The sequence below is a fragment of the Diorhabda carinulata genome, chromosome 10, assembly GCF_026250575.1.
Source record: "Diorhabda carinulata isolate Delta chromosome 10, icDioCari1.1, whole genome shotgun sequence".
Classification (NCBI taxonomy): domain Eukaryota; kingdom Metazoa; phylum Arthropoda; class Insecta; order Coleoptera; family Chrysomelidae; genus Diorhabda; species Diorhabda carinulata.
In genome coordinates, this window is record NC_079469.1 from 7,572,939 (window position 1) to 7,598,699 (window position 25,761).

Below are 25,761 nucleotides of genomic sequence, written 5' to 3' on the forward strand. Positions count from 1 at the left end.
GAGGATCAACAAGAAGTATGCACATTATTGAATGAAATTTACCAAGATCGTGGAGTGTATCGAGGGTAAGCCAAATAGAAAGAAAATAGAGATAAATTAGGGATGCGCCAAACCAAAAATTGTAGAAAAAGAACCTGGAACAGTATGAATAGTTTATGCTCTATATTTACTAACTATATATAATACTTAATATAATGCTTACCATGGAGGTTCTGCGTATTTAGACTCCATGGTTCTCCATCAATTCTTGGTACAAATATTTTAAACTGTCATTAATATACTACCTAATGGTTTATCATTAGATAGATCCAATACCATTATTGGTTTGAGCAAGAAGAATTACATTCTTCTTCTATTATTATTATTACCTGTCTTTGCAGGTACAATTACTATTCTTTTTATTGACCAAAAATTTGGAAACATTTTCCTTTGATCCATTACGAGGAGGAGATTCAATTTTATCAACATCTGCATCCTTAAGTTTATATTTTAATTCTACGAGGATTTTATTTAATTTTTTAAATTGTTAGACAAGAAAGAAGAAAAAAGAAGCTTTAGGAATAATTCATGCCATAAAAACAATTGGTCTCAACAGTTAAGCAAACATTTCAAAATAGATGGATTGGAAAAAGGAAATGTAGAATGGCTCTTTAGTTCACCGGATATTACTCTATTGAGTTTTCTGCGCTTAATGATCTTAACAACTTTTTTTTCTTACCAATAAATTTTAATTCATTAAAATAGACAAAATAGAAGATTAAAACATTGCTATAATGAGAACCACAATCGGAATTACACCAATAATACATTTATTTGGAAAACAAATTAGAATTGACGAAATTTAATTTGTTTATATAAATACCAGATATTGTCACCTTGGAATAAAAGGTTCGCGAGTTGATTTCTTAACTCTGTTCATCACCGACGTCTGCGAAAGCATCAGGTGGGTTGGGTAGACAGTGGCAAGCTTGTTTCTTCAGTATTTTCAGCCAGTTAGCATTTAACCTCTAGACTAACGAATAGCGCGAAATATTTTCAAGCTTTCAGTTGAAATCCTTAATTGTGTTCAGTGGTGAGCGTACGTTAAACTTCAGGATGACTATACCAGGTTAGTTGGAATATAGTTTGATTACAATAAAGAATGATAAGTTGAAATATTCTATAATCATCTAAATAATCATTATTTATATAAAATTTGGTTTCTTTAAATAACGTTTCGTAAAGAGATTTCTTTTTTTGTAATGTATAACAATCTTAAGAATTGGATTAAATAGTACTCCCCATTTGCTCTCATTAAAACGACGGACACTTTACATTTTTACAAAAATTTGGCGATTCTACACTCACTATGTATTGTAATAGTCTGTAAAATATTCTGTCTGTATCTGTAATTTTCTGCTGTTCTATTAGTGACTAATATGTTTATTATTTCCTTGACTGAATGTTTTACAGTTCGTCTGTAGCAATTTCAATATTTGTTTTTTAATGATACTGATTGGTAATAAGCGTTCTGTAATACTGTGGATGTGTTTATCGGTTTATCGTATATATTTGTTTACTTTGATCATTATATCACAATATATTTTCACCTTCAAGATTTTGGTATTTTGATTTTTTATTATAAAACCAGTTCTTCGAGATAAATGCACATGTTTTGACAGAGATGTTTGTTGGGTACAACATTATATAAATACCACCTGATTGGCCATATCATTTGTTGTATATACGGTATTTCGAACGTTAGGGGTTTTACCATAAAGATTCGAGGTCATATTTCGCGAAAATCATTTTTTTTTAAATAATATATCAGGATACTTTTGTTTTTAATCGTACATAAAGTTGCAGGGTGAAAAATTGTCAACAATTTTCGTTGAAACTAATTTTTTTATGATAATTTAATACATTTTATTCATAAAATTACTTTAAAATAATCATTCAATATCACTTACCTTCTTTCACGCTTATAATACGAGGCACATTTTTAAGTTAGTACCGTTTTGGAATTAAAAAAAAAGTGCAAAGATATCGCAATAATTTTATTTTTACATGAAAGCCTGCACCTTTATCTACTTTTCTACATAATTTCCGTGAATACTGAGGCACTTGTCATAACGTGGCACCAGTTTTTGAATACCCTCCTCATAAAATTCTGCCGCCTGACTTGTTAACCACTGAATCACAACTGTTTTAACTTCGTCCAGGTGTTTCTTCAAGTGCAGGAACAAATGGTAGACGCTGGGCGCCAGATCAGAGCTGTAGGGAGGATGATCTAGAGTTTCCCATTTAAAAGATTTGATGAGATCTTTGGTCCGATTAGCCACATGTGGACGGGCATTGTCATGCAGCAAAACGATGCCCTTCAATCAATCAACTGATAAATTTGATACAGCTCATTTGAACGATTTTGTGAGAATAGTATTTAAAAATTTTAAAACAAAACAGGAGCTGTTACATGTCGTACCACTTACTAAAGGAAATTATTTCTTTTTAGCAACTAAAAAGTTTATTAAAGTTGATGGGCTTAGCTACAGATGGTCCTCTAGTATTTATAGATGTGGAAAAGGGTTTTAGTGCCGTGTGTCGTAAAGACAAACCAAAATCTGTGTATTACTATTTTTAATATACCAGTCATTGTGTAGACACTTCTTGATTATGAACATTATGAACAATGCCATAGAAACAGTAGACTTGATAGTAAATAACATAAGATTGTATGCCTCTTCAGGGAAATAGCGGAAGACTTAGAATGCCTTGGTCATGGTGATCTTTTACTTTATATAAAGGTTCGTTGGCTTAGCAGAAGTAAAATGTTGCAACATATCAAAAAGTTATTTTGAACTTCAAATCTCACCTAACTCGAAGATCTCATATGAGTACAAGATTCTGCTTTTCTTAAAGATAAAGACATTGGTGAATGTTATCCAGTTTAAATATAAGCACGTTCCTAGTATGGAACAGATAGTTGACAAACAAAATCCTTCTCAGTACTCCAGCAATAACCAACAATACGTTGAAATTCTTTTAGACTTCAGATAACAGTCCAATGTTTTAAAAGTGTATTAATTATGGCATAACTCGTCAACTCTCCAGGTTGTATTGTAAAACATTTGGTGGAGATTAATCTGCAATTGAGAAGGAATTTGTTAAGTTTCAAAATGATCTGTCTCTAAGAACCCTTTATACCAGTAGAAATATTTGCTATCTAGTCCCCAAAGAAAAATCTTTCATTGTAATTCAAGTAGATCTATCTTCATCTATATCTACTTGTGTGAAACATCTATCTAAGTATAAAGTTCGTAAAAAAACAAATATATAAACAGACTAACCGATGAACATTTGGACAACTGCATCAGAAACAAGTCCAAGAAAATACTAATCAAAAAGGGTTTCTCACTCCTTTCAATGAAATGTACATTTTAACTTTTTGCTGCATTGCAGATATGAGTCTACAAATATGTGTTAATTTCCTCTTGTGTACTTTATTGTCTAGTATTGGAAGCTTACTAAAAAATTTATACATGGTATATTAGCTCACAGGTTCAAAAGATTAGCGCCCACTGGTGTATCAATTCAGTAATAATTATTACCATCAACATCATTATTACGTCAATGAACTTTTTACTATCAAATATCAAGAAAATTACCAATACCTATATAAAATAATACTTTCTAAACTTTACATCGACGGTAAAAGAGTTGAATCATGAGTGTGATTATTATAAGAATTTTTCAAGGTGAAGGTCCTTAAGTGTGGAATGATGAAATTGATAATTGTTTTAGCAAGCTTAGACTCGGCAAGTAATTCGTTAACTCGTGTGGAAAATCTCATTTTTATATAAAACGATTTTCAAACTTCGATTTGGAAATTTGTGATCTTGGCTAATACATAATTGTCATTCAAAGAGAAAATAAAACAATAAAATCAAGCATATTTCATTAATTTCATATTGAAAATCACAACAATCAAAAAAATCCACACCAAATCCTGGGATGACGCACGACATTGTGATAATTTACTCATGATAATTAAATGTATTATAATGGCTTTTCCACACTGTTTGTTTCATAACTATGGTTTCGTCAGAGAAAATCATCTTTTTTATTTAATTGGAACATAAATCGATTGTATTGCATCAATGTAGAACCAATTTTTGTCAACGTAAACTTCATATTTTTTAATTGAGAAATTTATCTATTGGATAACGAGATTTGAATTTCAATGAGGATTGAATCATAAATGTCAAGTTTATGTTTACGATGTAAATTCAGACTGGATGAATAATTCATCATTCTAATAGAAAGTCTCATTCATGATTTCTATATTATATTTTCCTTTTTCAAAGATTTTTTCACTATTGTTTCTATTTTTTTAGAATAAATTAGGTTTTGGTAACAGCTTCGATTAATATATTATATAGACTGAGAGCATTATCAAAATATTATCATTCCATTTTGATATAATGTATCATTATCAAAAATAAATTTGGATAAACAATTTCTTCTAAGGCTAACACTTCCATATGGACTATATTTTTTAATTTACTTCCTTATAATTAGTTTCAAAATTATGAATAATATTTTTTCTAATTTTTATTTAATTTCAATTAATTTGAATCCCACATTGCTTAAAATATATAATATACAGGGTGCGGCAGCATAACTTCCTTTTTTAAAAAGTTCGCCATTTAGTCGGTAGATGTCGTAACGGAGTGCTAGTGGTCTCGTTCGAGAGGGGGGACTATAAAGTTTTGTCCCGGCACAGTTCAGTCGCCATCATGCGTTGGAACAGTGAGGAGCGTGCGTTTGCCGTTGAGGTTTACTTTTCGAGCGGATGTTCTGTGATCGCAACCCAGCGCGCCTTTCGGAATCGCTTTAATTTAGCCCCCTTGGCCCCTGTCCCGGACCGGAAATCAATTGTTACGTGGGTCACTACGTTCAGACAAACTGCAAGTGTGACAAGACGAAGAACTGGAGTCCCTCGGCCCATTAGATCACCGGAGAACATTGAGTTAGTTAGAACTTCAGTGTTGCGATCACCACGGCGTTCTGCGCGCAAACATGCGTCTGCCCTTGGACTTTCCGATCGTTCTGTGAGGAGAATACTTCATGATGATCTTCATTTTCATCCATACAAGATGGCAATTGTGCAGGAACTTTCTGAACGTGACTTCAATTCTCGGAGGAACGCGTGTGAGGTTTTTCTGGAAGTCGTTCCTGAGGACGCTATTGTTTTTTTTAGTGATGAAGCCCATTTTCATTTGTGTGGATCCGTAAACAAACAAAACATGCGCTACTGGGCTGATACCAATCCTCGACAATTGCATCAACGGCCTTTGCATTCACCTAAAGTCACAGTGTGGTGTGCAATTTACTCACGTGGAATTATTGGTCCCTGGTTCTTTGAGGAAAATGAAGTCACAGTGACAGTGAATTCGCACCGGTATGTAAACATGTTACTGGAATTTTTTTTCCCACGGCTAGATGAGTTGGCCTTAGGGGACACTTGGTTCCAACAAGACGGAGCAACGGCACACACTTCAAGAACATCGATGGCTGTTTTGAGGGAACACTTCCCAGAGCGCCTTATCTCAATTAGGGGCGATTTGGAGTGGCCAGCCCGCTCTCCCGATTTGACCCCTTGTGATTATTTCCTATGGGGTTTTTTGAAATCCCGTGTGTATGTGAACCGTCCAAGGACCCTACAAGATTTGAAGACGAACATCCAGGAAGAAATTGCCAACATAACGCCTGCTATGCTGGCAAGAGTCATGACAAACGCCAGAAATCGGTTTACTCAGTGTATGGAGAATGGGGGACGTCACCTAACTGATTTGATCTTCAAAACTCAGTAAAACAAAACTTTATGTATGTGCCTGTATTATAAAAAACGAATAAAAATTTTCTGATTCATACAATAAGTTTTATTAACTTTTGAAAAAAGGAAGTTATGCTGCCGCACCCTGTACATAATCATTTTGAAGGCTGCTTCTTGAACCAAATTAATTCACAATTTCTTGAGTGTATTATAATATAATTCTCGTTGAATTTCTATTTTTTTTAATATCTTTATATACACAGGGTGTGCCGCATAAAAACCTACACCGAGCAGAGGCGTATAGGGGAGCCCAAAATATGATGATTGGAAGCAATTCTCTACTTCTATACCAAGCTGCATCCCTAAGGAGTTTTAGGGCCTCCAAATAAAGCCCAAAATTTCGAAAAAATTAATGTCTTTGCATCCCTTTACCTTGAAAATACCAAATATAGAACACTGCTTGAGACTGTTAAGGGAATTATAATTTCACATTTTTTCATCTGTCAGTTGATTCATCTAACTCATGACTTTTTTGTAACTTTTAAATAACACCATTGCAAACATGTCTTTGGTTATTCGACATTATCTCGAAAATGACAAAGTTTTATAAAGAATTACAAGAGTAAAAAAAGTTTTAGAACCAAATTATCCATGGTATATGAATCTTCTGAATTTTGAGGTTAGGTTATCCCTAATTAATCCCTCAGAATAGTTCGATTGCCTTCTACTTGTAGTTATTAAAGTCTCATACAGCGTACTAAATTGGGTTCCTCTATACGCCTCTGCTTTGTGTCGACTGTTATGCGAAACAACCTGCCTAATGAAAAGAGTACACTTTGGTATTTGATTGCCACGGTCCTACAATATAAATTAGTTGACAAATACTTTGTACCAAAGAAAACGAAGAGAATGATGAACAAATGTTACTTACAGTGAAGTCATTAAACTGATCGTAACCGTAATCGATCGATATGAAAATTAGTTAAATATTTAAATGTTACGCAAATGATTCATGCAAATAGATTTAGATAAATCTTTAAAGTCTTCACCTTGAACCTTGCATAAATTATAGATTTTATTGCCATTACCAGATCTTGAAATCAATATTATTTACAGCAGTTCACTTTTAGAAATAATTGTTGGTTTGGAATAGAAGCTGGAAATATTATTAATACATTTTAATATGAAAGTTGACGTAAATTGAATAATCTAAAATTTCCAAAAAAATTTGGAATTTCCACTATTCTTTTTATTAAACAGAACTTAAAGAATCATGTGCAAGTACTATAAACAGACTTTTTAAGCTCCATGGCGTTATCCTTTCACTCTTTCTTATTATTTGTCTCCATTTTTCAGTCCTGAAACGATCTTTCCTTTTTCTGTGTTATCTTTTTTTCGTTGTTTTGAAATTATATTTATATTCCATACCCCATTCCTTTGGACTGAATTATGCTGTTCAGTTTTGATTCTCCTAATAAATATGATCTTCATTTGTTCATCAACCCTATTCTTTCTATTTATTATCTCCTGAAATTTATTTTACTTTCCCATATGTTTCTCTACTCTTTTAAGTATCCATGATTAAATTTTTTACTTTATTGCTGGTTCCTTCATAGTTTTTTACAGATTTGTCTTTGTTTTTCTCAAGATGTATTTAAACTCGTCATTTTATCTTTCAAAAGATATACCGTTTGGTATTGTATCAAAAATAATTCCACACCCAAAATACTTTTTTTGTTTACAGGAGACTAGATAGTTAAAAAACAGCCAGTCTTTGGTATAAGTACATCCTTCTCTTTGTAACTTTCACCAAGTGTCCTCAGATGAATAAAACGAAAGGAATAACTCCAATTTAAATCTATTGATCTAACCTAACCTTAATTGTTATCTTATGAGACTGGAAAGTTAGATCTGACGTCTGTAGACACAAACTTTTAATGATTTTTGTTCCTTCTATGCCATATAATAATACTATATGTTTTGCTTTAAAAACCGCTTCAACTTCTTTTAGTGGTCTGCTTCTGACTCCAATATATTCCATTATGTTGAAAAGGGTAACTTCAATTTCCGTAGTTTTTTAGCCGATTCTTAAACACAACTTTTTGTGCCAACCACATATACTTGCTTAGAAAATAACGAAAATTACAAAAATAAAGAAAATTCTACGAAAATCACTAAATACACTCAATAAACTGAAGAAAAATAGAAGCCAAATCCAGCGCCATCTAGTAACACGTGATTTTCGCCAATAGTATGGTAATTGTTATCGTATGTGTCTATAAAATTCATAGAGTTAATATTGAAGACAGAAAAAGAGCAATGTGTAGGAGCTTGTTCAAATTGGTCCGAACTACGGATTGAGAGAGAAAGAACATCGGTATACCACTCTGTATTCTGTTTCGATCGGATTGCTATGACGTCAAAGTAGTGGGAACGGTAAACAAGTTTCAGTTTCAAAAGCGAGTATAGATACATGAGTTAGATAGAGATAAGTTGATGCTCTTACTCTATTTTCCAAAAGTACAATTCCGCTTCCATGTGACGTTCTTTCTTTTCAATGTTAACTCTATGATGGAATTTCGTAGATCATATTTGTTTCAGAGATTTCAAAAATAGTTGTTTCTGAAGAGACCTTACAAGTATTATTACAAATAAAAAATTTGAAAAGTCATCGAATTCTGATGGATAGATATCATTCCGCTAATACGTAACTAAAACTAAATCAGAAGTTGATTATTATAGCAAATAATCTTTTGGGTGTTTTATTGAAAATTTCATTCATAGATCAAGATCAAGAACTTACGTACTAGTTGAAATTTATTAAAGTATTAAAGTCTAAAAAGTTTATCAAATTTTTATTCAAATCTTGGTTTAGTTCATTAACCTTAAACATAATTCTACGTCTTGCGAAACTAGTAATATCTGCTGTTTTAAGTTCAAGTTCAATAGACGTTCAAAATGATTTAATCGACTATATTCAGCAAATTATTTTGTATATAAGGTGTTTAGAATAAGCTTGGGACAAAACAAATTCAAATAAAAATACTTTGAATTCATGTTACTGTAAATCAGTCGGACAATGGGTGTGAAAATATTAATTCATCCAAGCAATTAGTTTTAATTTCGTCTCCAAAAAGGAAGTTTCTATGATTTTCATATCACGCTATTTGTAGGTATTTATTATTAACACAGAAATATGATCAAAGCATATTATCATATATCATATAACGTGAAATTTATATTAATATTCCAAATAGCTACGCTAATGAATATTTAAAGAAGCCATTTTCAAAATCTAAAGCCTTAGATCGATATAAAATTTATTAAAGGCTCGTACTATCCATAGAATTAAACGTCAAAACGAATATGATGGCTTGGTTTAGGTACCAATGATACATTAACGAGGAAAATCGATTAGACTTGATGACAGATTCATAAAACAACCAGCAGATTATAATTTGAATGAAGATATTGTCGATTATCGACTCACAAAGGCAATGGAACTTTGTCATGAACTTACTATACACAGTTTTTCATTCTGAAACCACTAATTGTTCACATTATGCGTCCTCAACTTCACATTTGCTAAACAGGATATTGATAGAAAGCAATAATCTAACGACTAAAAGATCTCCGTACAAAGGTGGATTACGATTCAGATATACTATTTAAAGGTGACATGCTGGACATAAGGTTGTGAAGTATAACTTGACATAACCAAAAAAGAATATAGGGCGCAGAGTGCTGGGGTTTGAGTCTATTATTGTAATAGATAACGCTTCCTTTGTAGTGTTTGGGGTGAACGTATTCTTGCTCTGAACAGACGAAAAGCTGAAATGCAATCAAAGCAATAGATTTTCAATTATTATAGTTTGAATTGACGAGTCTTTTTCATGTCAAGATACTAAACGTAATATACCTCGCACACACACGCGAAACAATCTTATTTTGAAAAACAATTAGCCCAAGAAAGAATCCAAATTCAACCAAATCTCAATTTGAGTTTTTCTAACTTAATGAAAAATCACAGGCCTACAATGATTTTGGTGCCGCTAAAAGTAAAACAGATTTCAAGTACGTTCGGTATCCTTCGGTTCGGTATAAAAATTTCGTTATTTTTAGTAACTAGGTAAACATTTAGGTTGTAGTTGAATAGATTTAACCAAATGTCAAATAATCATGAACAATAATAATACGAACTGAATCACCTTCATTTTGATTTTCTTGTTCATTAGCGACAAATATTAGGTTGAGAGGTCATTTCCTAAATTCTCTTGAGAAGTTGTTGACGAATGGGTATTTCCTCTCGATTATAATTTAAAATTATGGAATATTAGTCTGTGAAAACCACGTGCGAGTAAATATCTTGAGGGAATTCTGACTTTTATCTCAAGTCTTACATTTTTGTCGATAAATCAATCGGTGGAGAGTCATGGAACAGGTTTCGAATTATAATTAGGAAATGATCATATTCTGAACGTTACTTTTATCTGTGGTATATCGGCAGAAGCCACATAAATTTTGTTTATTTTTACTTTACTTTATTCTGTTTCATAGTTTTAATGTTTGTCTCCATATTGATAAATTATGTTTGAGATCTTTTCAATCAACTTCGAAATATTTGTATTTAATGATAATTTATTTGTGTTACTTAATATTGTGTTACCTAGTGTCTTATTTCCTGAATCCTGAATTCGTTGGATTGGTCATTATTTTCATTACAAAGATTGTTTCATCACTGTGTTTGATATTGTTTTCAATCTTGGTTTCTCGGTAGCATTTTTTCTCTATTACTTGTCATAATGTGAATATATGGTCTTGGGTGGTTTCCATACCAACAGTGATATACTACTGAGATTAGTTGTGAATAGTGGAAAAATGGCAGAGGATCATTTATGTCAGGCCGCCTAAAGAGAAATGAGACATGACTTACTGTGAATGAGTTTCGTGTTGGTGTATGTGTCTGTGTCTGTAGTCTATTCAACCATATAGCTGCACCAATATACCAATAGATAGCAGCCTTACCAATGTTGTGCCTCTATAATGGTTATTTACTTGTAGCCTTTTTGAAAAAGTAGTGGGATGATGCTTGGTTTTCAATATTTTGGGGTTTTCCTATGGCTCATATTTTCTGAACACTTTATTCAACTTATGTAGCCCTTTTTTTAAATATTCCTGTGGCATAACCCGTTGTTTTTACTCAAACATATGCGCTAAAATAACCAATACCTAGGACAGAAATGTGAGTTAACGATACAGTATTGTAAATTTAAGAAATATAACTGTTAATACATACTCAAATATATTTTTTCTTAAATAATTCTTCCATTGAAGACTGAATAAACTGGTGGTTTGAAAAGTTTTCTGCCCTACGAAGACTTTTCAGACTTTTTTTTCCAAGAAATTTCTTATTAGATAATCTCTCTTCTCTTGGTGAAATATTGAGGTTATCAAACAGAAGAAATTTGGTTGGGGGTTAGGTCGGTTTAATAATATGGATGACAACCAATTGGAAGCGCATTTCGTGAAGTTAGCCTTGACGATCACCGAAGTGTGAGAAGGTGCGTGAAAAAGGACTTTCGTTTTTTCTACTTTTATGGGTTATACTCTTCAGTTGTACCTTTTCCAAGGTAAAACTGACTTTTCTTTTAGGAACCGATAATCCACTGTCACGACTGTTTTATCGTTTCACGAGAGTATTTCAATTTTAAAAATGTTCTAGAGCTTGCACCTTATTGTCTGAAATAACCATTACATCATGAATAATAACGTATCATATACATTTTTGAACTTTTTTATAAGTAGGTGATCTCGAGACATTAAAATTGATGTAACGAGGTCAAGTTTATACAAGAACAATGATGTAAGTAATCGGCTAATTTACAGGTCACTTTTTTTCGGATTTGAATACTAAGAAGCTCACCGTTTCGTAAGACTTGGCGTGACTTATTTCAAAATTAGGTATTGCATTTTTCGATTAATTGCTTCTTCTTACATGTAAACGAATTTGGGTTTCATTATCTTTATAGGGTGATCCAATTGTTCATTCGAAAATTGTCAGTAATAATAGAACAGAAACATTGATTTATATTGATGGCATTGTGTTGACCGCAAAAAAAGATAGAAGAAAACGAATATTATACACTTCATGATATTACCAAACATGTTGAAGCAGCGGAAGTAGTATCAATATTAATAAAAATAAATATTTCAAAAAAATGCCGTTTACTGTTAATATGGGCAAAATAAAGTACAAAATAAAGAAATGGACATATTTTAGAAAATGTTTATAATGAACAAGAAACGAAAAGAGTGGAAATGTTAGAAATATGAGAGAAAATGAGCGTTGTTCGCTAATAAGATCAAAAATACCAACATCACATCACATTTCAAAGATACAAGTTAAGAAGTATATACAAAGTGTCCCACGACGAGTTAAAACTGTGTGTATATGGCAAAATACCTTAGACAGTGCAACCTTAATATAACGTACCTCAATATAACGACTTCCTCCATGAGAGTCAATGTAAAATATAGCTTTACATTACGAAATTTTTTGCGAACAAGCTCTTTATAAGGAATTTTCAACTTTCAACCCAAATCCATCACGAAATTGGATTGCGCTATGGATATGATATCTCTTACTGGTGGTAAGAAAAAACAACTATTGATGACTTTTTTTCTAATCAAGATCAACAAAATTGAGATTAAGCTACTATGTACAACCACATTGTTGATTCTTTACCTTAATTTGTGAGTTTTGTTGTGCGAATCCTTGGAATTAACATTGAATTACCTACATAATGTATGTACCCACCAAGATATGTACCTACTTTTTCAGATTTTACTGCATTTAATTTTGATTATTAATGTAAAACTTTGTTACCTACCTAATTGTTTTTAAATAGAAAATACATACAGTATTTTGATAAAAATGTGTTATCATTTATTAGTAGTTGTTTTTTATAACAAGATAAGTACGTAATGTTGAGGTGAATAAAACTATTTTTTTACCTCTTATTGAATTGAGAATATTAATATTTCGTTAACATTTTTAAGAAGAGTTGCTTTTCAAATATTTCAATCCTTATGGAACTCACCTTCAATTTCAAAATTTTTCTGCAGAAATTAAAAAATAAACATGTTTTTAAAATCAATAAAAATTTTTATTTAGAAAATAATTTAAAAAACAACTTTGACTAATTATATTTCTTCATCACCAATATCTTCTTCTCCATTTTCTGGTTCGTGGCAGCTGTTACTCGATTGTACGCTCCACGTTTCTCTTTTTCCAATGCTCCAAAATTCTTGCTCCAAAATTTTGAGAAAAAAAGCAGTTGGTTTTTCGACAATAACTCCTTCGGTTTTCAAACTAAAAACTTTTTCAAAAAAGCATTTTGTAGATTTCAAATACTTTAACGTCATATCAATTAGAACTTTTTTTAATACCCGGTTGAGCTCAAGGTGCAGCTCAAAGGGCTTGCATAAGCCACATTTGATAAGCAAACTAATGTATCTCCTTCAATTTTTATGATACCTAAATTTGAAATAGCTAAAAATTTTTTGGATGAAAAACCCTACAATTATATTCTCTCATAACATGATTAGTTTTTGGTTTATTTAAGAAAAATTCATATTTTTTGGTGTGGTGTTCAATTTAATCAATTATTTATTCAAAAAAAATCAAAACCGGTCAAATCACATGAATCATATCATTAATACATAAATAAAGTTAATTACGAGTAGATTATGATTAATTTCAATTAGGGTGGTAATTGCGAGGGTATAATTATTACATTTTTTCAAAGAAGAAAAAAGAAGAAACCTTATTTTTGTTATGAGTCAGTCCACTATTATGCAAAAGACTTTCGACAGTGCTCATATTAAAGGTTTTTCTATATTCTTTGAAAAAGATTTCTTCCCAGAATTTCATCAATTTCAAGTTATTGAGGTTAAAGGTTTCAATTTTGGGGTTCCCCGAAAATAGCCATCCTACAACGAACAATGACTCAGTTATTAATGAATTTACAGAGGTCCTTAAAAAACGAATCTCTTTTTTTTCTTAGCTACATTTCTGTCTTGATGATTCTGCCTATAAATTGAAATTTTTTTAAGTTATTCATAAAAAAATGGCCAAAAAATATGCGTTTTTCTAGAAAAAATGAGTAGTTTCATTCGTTAATGATTCGTTCATGAAATTTAAAAAAAAGATTGTAGAATAAAAGTTTCTTAGAATTAGTCAAACTATCGACCTACAAGATTATTTTGATTAAATAAATCTTCATCTCTAAGAAGGAGAAATGGTCTGGTACCTGGTCTAAATATATTATTACTAAAGCGATAGTTGGAAGAATGTAAATTAATCAGACATCATAATCTAAGAAAATTAATTAAAAACTCGCTACAAGCAAATTGGATTGAAATTAATTAATACGAAAATATTTATTCGACACCAATTTGTTTGTTTGGATTAGTTTTAATAGCGCAATTATTGTTTAACAAAAAATGCTCAATCAGTATAATTATTAGTGTCACTAGAACATTTATTACTGTGTTTTATCCACGTGATGTTTGTTTTTTCAATTAGTGAGATGTTCGAATCGACATTATAATTGTAAATTGTACATTTGATTTCAAAAAATCAGCCACGTTTAATTTATTATGGTAATAATAGATTTCGCGATAAAAAAAACATTTTTTCCATAGATTTTTTATAATAATATATGAGGAATCTATAAATAAGTCTGATCACAAGCGCGTGGAATATTTCTCCACTTTTCCTCCATAGCTTTGTTTTAGTTGACGGGGTTTCCGATATCAAATCTTTTATTTATGCCCGTATCACAGGATTCATATCTGTCATGTGGTCACTCTTGTAAAGCGAGTTTGAAATCAGGTAGGTAGACAATAACTTGTTAAGCCGCATGGAGACAACAATAATAAATAATTAGGACCAATGGACAGAACAAAAGACATTACGTGTTTGAAAATGATATTCTCCTTGCAATATTGAGTATTTCTCCTTAAAGTATTTTAGAGTCACCACAAAAAGGAACATTATAGCTAATTCTAGGTTTTCTAGTTTTCCATTTCCATTTTTAGTCCACCTTTTGAGGTATTTTTGGTAATTAAAAGTTTTCAAGACTGTATTTAGTTGTTTAATTCAACTTCAGTAAACTGATTCGAAATGTAAGAACGATATTTTCAACATCTGCTTTCATTTTTAAGCAGATTGTAACTTTTCTATTCCTCAGAGCATTAGAAAACGACCATCAATTTGTTTCGTACAATACACACGCTTCTTGTTGTTGCCGCGTAGTATCCTTTCTTTCCTCCTAGTTCCGTGGTTTTTATTTTCTGTTAAGGGTTAGCTCTGGTAGATATAAAAACTTTTTTTTGTGGTTGTTTGTCTTCTTGTAGAATATATGTGATTGGCTATCTCAGGAAGAACTTTCTTTGGTAAGAAAAATTCTGACCTAAGATCCTTTAGAGGATTTATTACTCGACACTAGAACGGAATTACCGAGTTCATCGGGAAAGTTGTTTAAATGGTACTGGACGATGGTCGGACATACTTACTGAAGAGTTATGATATCCGCGGATTGAGTACCACGTTTGTTTACTTTGGACAAAAGCATATTTGAATGAACTTTTTCTAAGCCTTATTGACGCGGTTTAGAAGGATTTTTTGCACCCAATCATAAATGTAGATGAAACATGAGTACAACACTATACTACCGAAACAAAAACAATAAAAACAGTGAATTGAAAAGGGCACATCTGCTCAGAAAAAGGCAAAGACTGTTTCATCGGTCGGAAAAGTGGAAGTGACCATTTATTGGGATAGTGATGGGATTCTATTTAACGGCTATCTTCAAAAAGGTAAAACAGGAGAGCATTACAGATCACTGCTTGATAAGATAGTAAAGCGGCCGCATTTTAGGTGATTTTCCATCAGGACCGCTCTCTTTTTCACACAAAATTTATGGATTTCACTTTGAATTCATTGACCATCCACCGTACAACTAGATTTGGACCAAAGTGACTTTTTAATGTTTCCTAACCTCAAAGTTTAACTTGCAAGACAGATATTTTCGTCAGACGAGGACGTTATTGAGTACTAAACGCCTATTTTGAGAAGAATGGCTTAATGACTTAAAATGAGACTGTTGAAAACTAAACTAATTGAGGAAAAACATGTTTTGGTTTTCTGTTAGGTCGGAAAATTTTAAAGAAACGCCCGTAAACGAATTCAAAATTACATCATCACCATAAACAGATATTAATATTTCGTGAACGTCTTTGACTTAAGCTTTGAATAAAATTTCATCAAATTGATACACAGAAACGGGTTGACACTTGTCACTGTCTCAATACATGATTGTTTGGGAAACAGTGGTTCAAATAGATGGCGTGTTAGTTCCTGTCTGTTTCAAATTTCAATTCATGGTATTCTTTGATCGTACCTCGTATATCTATGTAAGGGTCGTAATGCAACAGGTACTTGAGTTTTCAAGGTTATTTCAATTGTTTATCACTTCACTGCTATTTTGGTGTACTAAATATTTTCAAATAAAGTGCGCTAATAATTCGTCATGATTGTTATTACTATTGATTTGAATATTAACGACCATTTAACAGAATTTAAAGCTATAACTATGGGAACTCGTGATGAAATAGCAATTAAATCGTTAAGTTCAAATGACCTCCTATTTAGCAAAATCGTTTCTAGTCTTATTCTACTATTGTTGAGGATTGTATGTTATTCCAGATCAGTTTTTAAAATTTATTTCATGTTTCGCTCATTAAGTAAGTTTATAATCCTACTTCAATTGTACCAACACCTTCCAAAATGTATTTAGATTACAATTCATGATCCCTCAAGATTATGGAGGGTAGTAAGAAGGGGAAAAATCTGATATATAATCTATATAAAAATATTAAAATTACTTGAATATTGTTTTGAATATTTTCACTTTAGTTTTTCTGGATATTTATTTTTCCTTCAAGAATTCAGTGTTTATGGCGTAATATATTTTAATGGTTTTATATATATCTATTCCTTGTGTCTGTTATTATTCTTAGGTATTGTTAGTGTTTGACTTATTCCAGAGTTTTTGTATCGATTCTTATATTTATCTTGGTCTCTTCTTCCCCAATCATCATAACATTTGTCTTGTTCTTGTTTATTTTCATGCCCATGTCGAGAATGATTAAAAGTAATGGACTTAATCTTCTCCCTTGTTTTAAACCCATACTTGTAGTGAAGTCTTCTGATATGTGGTTATTTCTTATAACTGCATTCTCATTGTTTTCATAGATATTTTCTATTATCTTTTATTTTGTACGTTAACTCCTCTTTCCTATTTACTCTCTTAGTACTTTATCGAAGGTTAAGATGGACTCTGTTCCTTGAGAAGTCTTCCAGTTGGAAAACATCTCACTACTTCTGATAGGAACCATTAAGATCTGTTTCTCACATAGTTAAATGATGCAAAGTGTCTCTTATTTCACCCTCCATTAACGTATCGTCTCGAATTACCTAATTTTTGTCTTATATTAATGTGACTGTGCAGAACCATGAATTTCCCTTGTCTACGTCTTGTATACGTTAAGATTTATTACTTAAGGCAAGTTGCACACCGACAACTCCTAATGGGAACTACCCTCATAGTTAAGTGATTCCAAGTGTCCCTTAGACACTTGACGTTCCATTAAAGTATCAAATTACTTATTTTATATTGATGTAACTCCAACGACCATAGATATTCATTCCAATAATTAGTTAAATCTTTTGTATACAGTAGGATTTGGTATTTAAGACGGCTTGTACACGAATACTGGGCTCTTAATACTTAAAGATTCGTCAAAGAATATTATCTTGTTCTTATATTACTTTATTACTTTATTTTCAATGAAATTATTCACCGAATTTTGGTATTGTAGATATTTAAAACCTGCTTTATCTTTTATATTTTATCCAATTGTATATTTCAAAATAAAAAACCTTCTTAATGATAATATGTGTCTTTATTTTGTTTGTGAGTGTATCCAAAATATGGCAACAAAATGTTGCTTTGAATTTTAAGGCATACCAACAATCTTTTTTTTTTCTTCCTAATATTCTATTTTGATTAAAAAGAACTCACTTTAGCCTCAATAATTAATTATAAGAAGCACGTGAAAATTGATATTGTTTGCAAAAATACATACTATTGAGGCTTGAAATTAAGACTTTTACATTTGATAAAATTTATCTGACGTATTGAAAGAAAATGATGTTTCTAGATCCTCTGAGGCTTGCCGATCTTGATTACGAGACAACACAGAATGAAAGAAATACCAACGATGCCACAGAAGCCACGCAAATTCAAGAATTTTATAAAGATACGAATATTTTCGTGACGGGTGCCACGGGATTCCTAGGAAATATCTTGCTAGAAAAATTATTAAGATCTTGCCATAACTTATCGACCATCTATATTCTTGTTAGAAGTAAAAAAGGAAAAACTGTTAATACAAGAATCGAAGAGATTTTCGATGATGTACTTTTTGATAGAATGAAGAAAATTAACCCGAAGTTTCAACATAAGATTGTTGGAATAGCTGGGGATTGTTCGTTGCCTGATTTGGGACTCTCTTCGCAAGATAGGAAAACACTGATAGAAGAGGTGAGTTACTGAATTTGAAAAAAATCCTATGATATTCACAATAATCAACATGAAACGTTTACTATGTTTAATAAGTGTATTTCGCAAAAAATGTACAATTTTCCTAGTTGAAAAGATTCTTTATTTTTTTGAATATAGCTTGCCACCTTTTGAACTCACGTTAATACCATTTTGTAAGGATTATCTAATCCTTGACCCGTTTTAATTTTTTTGCTCTAGTCTCCAGCTTCTCTAATTGATTATAAAAATCTCTTTTATTGTACTGTAGGATCAAATTTGTTTCGTGCAGGAATTTATGCTGCAGAACTTCATTATGACAGATTTTATACCTCTTAGGTATGAAGTCTTAAATTTTTTCTTAAGCATCCAATAGGTCTCCACATTAAAACTGAACTACATCTTATTCACGAATCCAAGGTAAACGTATTTGGGTCCCATCGAACACCAGCATTCCAGGAAATTGAAGACCAATATAGCGAAGAAGCAGCAGATTACAACGAAGCAGCGAAGTGATAGCTAATGTTTATAAAGAGATGATCAGAACAACATTTCGTTGCAAATAGCAAACTGATTGAAACACATCTCAGCCGATATTAAAATCTATAAAATCATCCGTTCAGCCATGGAAAATCAATTTTTGAAAGTCGCACGCTCCTAATGAAAATCTTAAGGCTACGGTACCCTCTTATCTATTTAATCGAGAATCACAAACTGTGAATTGACATGTCGCTAATAATATTTGCAGTTAATGCGACAATAAACCTATTGTATATAAAAAAATATTGTGTCTGATATACTTTTCATTTTTTTTCTAGACCCATATAGTGTTTCATGTTGCAGCTACCGTTCGTTTCGACGAGAAATTAAAAACGGCGGTAGATATTAACGTTAGAGCTACAGAGTATATGTTAAATCTAGCTCATAGTATGCCTAAACTCAAATCTTTCATACACGTATCTACCGCTTATGCAAATTGTACAGGAGATGTGATCGAAGAAAAGATTTATCCTCCAGCTATGGACCACAAGAAATTAATTACAATGTCCGATATATTATCAGAAAAATTATTGGATACTTTAACACCAACGTAAGTAGATAATAATTTGGTTATAAAGTACAAAGTTAGATCAAATTTTGCTTATTACTTCATTAAAAACTTGTTTGGTTGAATTCATTTGATTCAAAATATTTTTGGAATGTTTCCATTCAATCTCTCGTAGCATTTTAAATGCCAAGAATGGTTTCAAAAAGTTTTGCTTTAAACCTTTTAAATGTTAGGAATGGTTTCAAAAAGTTTTCCTCCGAGCACATTTAATTTTTGGGGAATATCCAGTCGCATGGTGCTAAATCTGCCAGGCAGAAATGAAGAGTTTTGGCGGCCATAAACTTACAAATCAAGGGCAGCTTGTGGTCCCCAAGTTGCTTCTTTAACTACTACAAAAGTTTCGATTTAAAACTTCTAATTTAGACATCATTGGATAACTGTAAATGCAAGATAATAATGAAAGAAAAATATAAAGCAGAATATGAAATTGAGTTATGAGGAAAGACATTAGAAAAGAAAAAACATGAAAGGAGCTAGCCAAATGACCCAAGGCAGAAGCACAAGAAACAATGGAAATGATTAAGTTTGTGAAAAGCTTCATACATATGTGTTATAGCTTATATAATCTGATAATAGACTGTCATGTTTACTCTATTTACAAATATTCACGCAAATATTTCTATTATTCGTGTTGAAACTTTTAATTATCTTTTAGGATTTTAGATAAATATCCTAATACTTATGCGTTCACTAAACAAATCGCAGAAGACGTTGTAAAAACACATGGTGAAAATCTTCCCGTTGGAATAACAAGGCCTTCTGTAGGTTAGTACTTTTGTAAGATACGAATGTTTTTTTCTATGACTATTCACGTGACTTCTGTAAAGGGCATTTAACTGTCAGGAGCACCCTTTGGTTAATTTACAAATAAAAGCGTGGAGTTCAGTGTGCAAAAGTGAAGTGTTTTGGTATTATTATCATTAGTTATGCTGCTTTTCGTTATTTATATACAAATATATATTCTCATTTTTCTTTCATGTGTCTTTTTCGATTTCTCGTTGGAGATCACCTTTGCAAAAGCTGTACTCCTGTGCCAAGCGAAAAATTTCATCAGCCTTTTTTAATGCCGCTTAACATGATGTAATACAACGTACAATTCAATGCAAGACGCAATATTTCTTGTGCAAATGATGTTCATCTGATGCAAGATCTGGACATTACCTGTTTTGTGTAATTTTTATTGCGTGCAAGTTGCAATATAGTTACTTTTGGTTTAACAAATCAGCAGACTTTCGTGAAATATAGCTTTGTTATTTCCATTGTTAAACTAGGTACAAAATATTAGATAAAATTTGAGGTTAGGAATTTGTTTACTTATACTGGTTACAGAGACTTGCATGCAATTTCTTGCACGTTGTATTGCATTATGTCAAGCGGCCTTTATGTCGGTGAAGCCACGACTGTTGCTTTCTTCCAGATTCACAGCGCCCCTCAATTTTGCCCTTTACTAACCGTATTGACCATTGGCGGATTAACAAGTTCGCCGCTTGTAGGCTATTTATCTTTTGTCGCCTCTACTGACCTTCTGAACTAATTCCGATTCTACATCATTGATGTACAATTTTATCAGGAACTTTTCATGTTAGAATCGGTGGTAAACACTTACCCAAATTTATAAGAAATAAGAATTTCTAGATAAATCCGATAAAGACCTGCTAACGTATTAACTCTGAAGTAATCACTAGCAGCTATTCCAATACGTTCTTCAAGTGTTCCCATATAATATTTTTTTGTTGTTTAATCTCATTTCTCCAGTGTATATTTTTTTAATGCCTTTTCTTCAAAATACTTTAAATCCTCTTGCGCGGTTCATCCAAACTCATCTTTTCATCGCGAAAAATAATTATTTCGTACCTTTCGAATAGAAATAAAACAAAATTCACCGCCCCTTGAAATCTGCTGCCTTAGGCTTCAGCCTACTCAGCCTGATGGTAAATCCCCCACTGGTATTGGCCTTTAGGGTACACGTCTTGCAAAAATAGCATCTCATATTATCAAAAATTGCCCGAGCAATCTCTTTTGCGCCCTATATTGCAATCCGGGCTCAGATCCTTTGTAATAATACTTCTAATATTCGAGACTGGACTGGCATAAGAAGGGCTCATGAATTAGCAAGATACCTAGTATAGTTCAGAGATAAGCACCTAAAACACCTAATTTAACAGAGCTAGATTCACGAGTAGATAAAAAACGTAATGCCCCACCAAATTAATAAAATTGTCAGAAAAATTATTTTTTGTTGATATTGACATTAGAAATATTTAGAGAGTTATCAGGAAACAGAAGTCAAAAACTGTTTTTTGAGATATCAATATAGTTGATGTACAAAAACTGAAATCTACTCACACGCTTTTATTAAATATTTTCTGTATCGTTGATAGAGATCGTAGACTTTAACTAAACTTATTTAATAATAACCATACAAGATTGTAGTTATGATTTATTTCTAGTGATTTCAACTTACAAGGAACCAGTAAAAGCTTGGATAAATAATATGTATGGATGTACTGGTATGGTAGCTGGAGCTGGATTGGGCTTAATACGAACAATGTATTGTGATGGAAATGTGAATGCAAATGTTGTACCAGTAGATATGTGTGTAAACTCCATGATAACAGCTGCTTGGGACGTCAGCGAGAAGTTTATCGAAGCTAAGACTCAAAATAAGGAATATGAAATACCTGTATATAATTTTGAAAGTAGTAATGAATGTGTAAGTTGAACAGATATATAGTTCGTTCCGTATTACTGAATACACCACCACTACACCAACACACACAATTACACACGCGTTTCGATAACCAAGTTATCGTCTTCAGAGACTGAAGGCAAACTAAAATCTAATAACTTGACTTACCTTTTTTATACTGAATCTTCTTCCGCGAAAAATAATTCTAACGGTAAAAAAATTCCTTCATATTCAATCTTTGACTACTAAACTATAGAGTGGGATCTAAGAAATTGGTCCTTTGTCCTTATTTAAGCTACTCTTACATCTAGCAATTTCAATGCTTTCAAATGCATCCAACAATACATTATTGAATACTTTTTTTAACAATTTTACATTATTAATATTTATTAATTTAAAAATAAAATGAAATGTTGGAGAATATTGATGAAAAGTAAAGAGACAGATTCCAAACCACTTTCTTAAAACAATAACTATTCCAAAATTTGTTTATTTTACTAGAAAATCCTGGAAGTAGTTCTGATATTGAAATCTTTGACTCAAATTATACTGTTCAGTTAGTTGCGTTTAATTTAGGACGCAAATACAATGAAACGATGTCAATTCAAATAATATATCTAATCATATGATTATTAATTTTTCAGGCTATAACTTGGAACGAATTCATGGGAACCAATTTAAAATATGGCGTAAACGTACCGTCTTCCAGAGCTATATGGTATTTCTGTTTTAGTTTGCAATCAAATTACTTCTTGTACCTTCTATTTAGGTTCTTTTTACATACAGTTCCCGCGTACATTGTAGATGGAGCTCTTTTGTGCATGGGTCAAAAACCCAAGTAAGTTGGTTATGCAACATATATTACAAATATCATAGCTAAATAAACCAGAACTAAAAATCTCTTTTGATAATAAATTAGCCATTATCAGGTTTTGTAATTCTCAAGAAAATATTAATATATTCATTCTAATTGATGTAGATTATCAAATATTTTAATTTATGTTTTCATACAGAAGAAGTGATATAATCTAGCCTTAAGAAAATTTAATGGCATATAACTTTTCTTTATACCATTACTATTTTCTTTATACAAAAAAGTGATATTTGTACATTTTTCAATGTTTAGTTTGTCACAAACCTCGGCTTTACAATGATTTAATAATTTTATCAATAACATTGTGATCTAAATGTATTTGTGACTGTGGAAACTAATTTTTCAATGTAATTTCTATTTGATTTAAGTGGTTCAAAAAATAACAGGGCAAATATTGTTTGTTGGAGGGGCCAGCGAACATGTTTTATTTACAGTGTCTCACAAGGCAGGTTAATGGATTAATTAAAAACTGAAATAAACGTGAGAAAAGCTATGGTGTGAAAGTTGGGTGTACTTAACTAATTGCAATTGTAGTGTTAGATAAATATTTTAATTAACAATTTCAGCATTATCATGCTAATAACTCATTCTTAAATGTGTCATATATCAGAGTTGTGCAAGTAAATCAAAAGAGATAATCAGTTGAAATTACATAGTTACTAGCTTTCTAAGAATAAATAGATATTTTTTCATCGATATGTGTATTAATATTATAAATTTTTTTCCAGAATGTACAATGTATATAGAAAGATACATAAATTTTCTGGAGTTCTTTCCTATTTTACAAAGAAAACTTGGATTTTCAAGTCGAACAACGTTCAGAGAGTTTGTAAAAAGTTGAGTAAAAGAGACAACGAGATATTCTTCTGCGATTTAAGTCAAATAAATTGGGACGAATATTCTAAACATTTTATTAGAGGTATCAGAATATATTTGGTGAATGATCCTATGGAAACTTTACCTCAAGCTATTGTCAGATGGAAAAGGTAAAATATCATTTCTATTTCTATAATTAAGATCTGAACGAAAACCAAGAACTGAAGGAAACAACCCTTGAATCATACTTATTAATACTACAACTATTACTCAATATAGGTTTCACGACATGCCGACAATAATCTGTTTTTACCTAACTGATGACTCTATTCTATTAGACCCTCTCTAAGAAACTAGATAACCTCAAAGTTTGGTTACTTATCAATGTGGTTACGACATTAACTGATTGCATCAACGCTGTTGGAGATAAACTTATATTGCACACCCCAAAGATGCTTGTTATATGTCCAAACTTATTTCAATATACTATGTTTATAAAGGAGCAGTTGTTGTGTTAGGGTAGCTTGGAGCTTCCGCCTAATAGCTATTAAATCTTAATATATTTTATTACAAGCTATTGAAGCCGATTTCAATCTCCAAATACTTTGAATTATTAGTGACATCAATTTTAGCGAGTTTCAATAGTTATTTGTATATCTTATGTCATTATATACAATATCATTTCATATTTTAATAAGATGTTGTCCCGTATTCTTTAGATTACAATAAAATTTGCTCAATGGGGTTAAGACCTGGTGTTCGTGCTAGCTATCACAAAGTATTAATTACTTCTTCTAGGTAATTTTGTAATACTCGAGCATTGTCTTGCATTAGCAAAAAATCATTTTGGTTTCATATCATCCTATATTTCAACAACATCTTGTCCTGTGTCCTTTAGATTAGTGTGGAAGATCCTTAGGCATTTATCAAGCATGTACCAAACATACTCAATAGGGATAAGACCTGGTATTTATGCTACATAGTATTGATTAAAAAAGTAATTTTGTACTACTCTAGCTGTGCGTGGACGCACATTGTCTTGTATTGATCATGTTGATAGATATTTGACTACTTCGGTTCCTTTTATAAATGATAAAGTTAACATGAACTGATTTGTTTCCATTCAACTTCAAATGTCTTATTTAGGCCAAATGTAAATCTGATTACTGGATTTGTTTTTGATAAGGCAACAGTATCAGCAAACTTTTGTCTTAATTTCTCAATAAGAATATGGTTCGTCCTGTTTTATTCTAAAATATGAACCCAATATATAAGATTTTCATAGTCCAAATATAAACGTGTAGTTCATATGCTGAATATTTTTAATAAAAAGTCTTAATCATAAAATGAAAAAGCAATACATTGTGCAGTAAACATTTTTTTATTGTTTCAGGTTATATTGGGCTCATCAAATTGTAAAAACTGTTTGTGCATTATTATTCTTGAGCTTTTTGTGGATAGTAGTAAATAGTATTTTGAATTTTTCGTTTTAAATAAGTAAATTAGAAATAATTGGAGATAAAATCGTAATTTATATAAAAAAGGTAGCTATTATTTAATATAAGGAAATTAATTGTATAATGTTAGAAAAAAGTGATAAATAATATATAAATTGTATGGCATCCATCTTTATTTATTTCATCCCACTTTCTCCGGATAGGTTTTAAAACGGTTATTTGCAAGAGTAGAATTAGTAACAAACAGTATATTTTCCGTTTTTAGAACTATAAATGAATATCAAAGTACTTATTTAATAGAGCATCTCGATTTAATGGAGTTGCATCTATATGA

General features: G+C 31.5%; 1 protein-coding gene across 2 annotated transcripts; it reads left to right on the plus strand.

Moving 5' to 3' along the window:
* Nucleotides 1-886: 886 nt before the first annotated feature.
* Nucleotides 887-25,592, plus strand: LOC130898490 (fatty acyl-CoA reductase wat-like). Of its 2 annotated transcripts, none has more exons than XM_057807835.1 (8): nucleotides 887-1,108; nucleotides 18,104-18,486; nucleotides 19,302-19,573; nucleotides 20,247-20,356; nucleotides 22,042-22,304; nucleotides 22,925-23,118; nucleotides 23,883-24,140; nucleotides 25,364-25,592. In XM_057807835.1, the coding sequence occupies exons 1-8, from the start codon at nucleotides 1,096-1,098 to the stop codon at nucleotides 25,461-25,463; spliced, it is 1,593 nt and encodes a 530-aa protein (XP_057663818.1). In that variant the 5' UTR covers nucleotides 887-1,095; the 3' UTR covers nucleotides 25,464-25,592. The 2 variants fall into 2 exon arrangements, with proteins under 2 accessions (XP_057663818.1, XP_057663817.1); XM_057807834.1 differs by lacking the exon at nucleotides 887-1,108 and adding an exon at nucleotides 16,474-16,624.
* The last annotated feature ends 169 nt before the right edge of the window (nucleotides 25,593-25,761 follow it).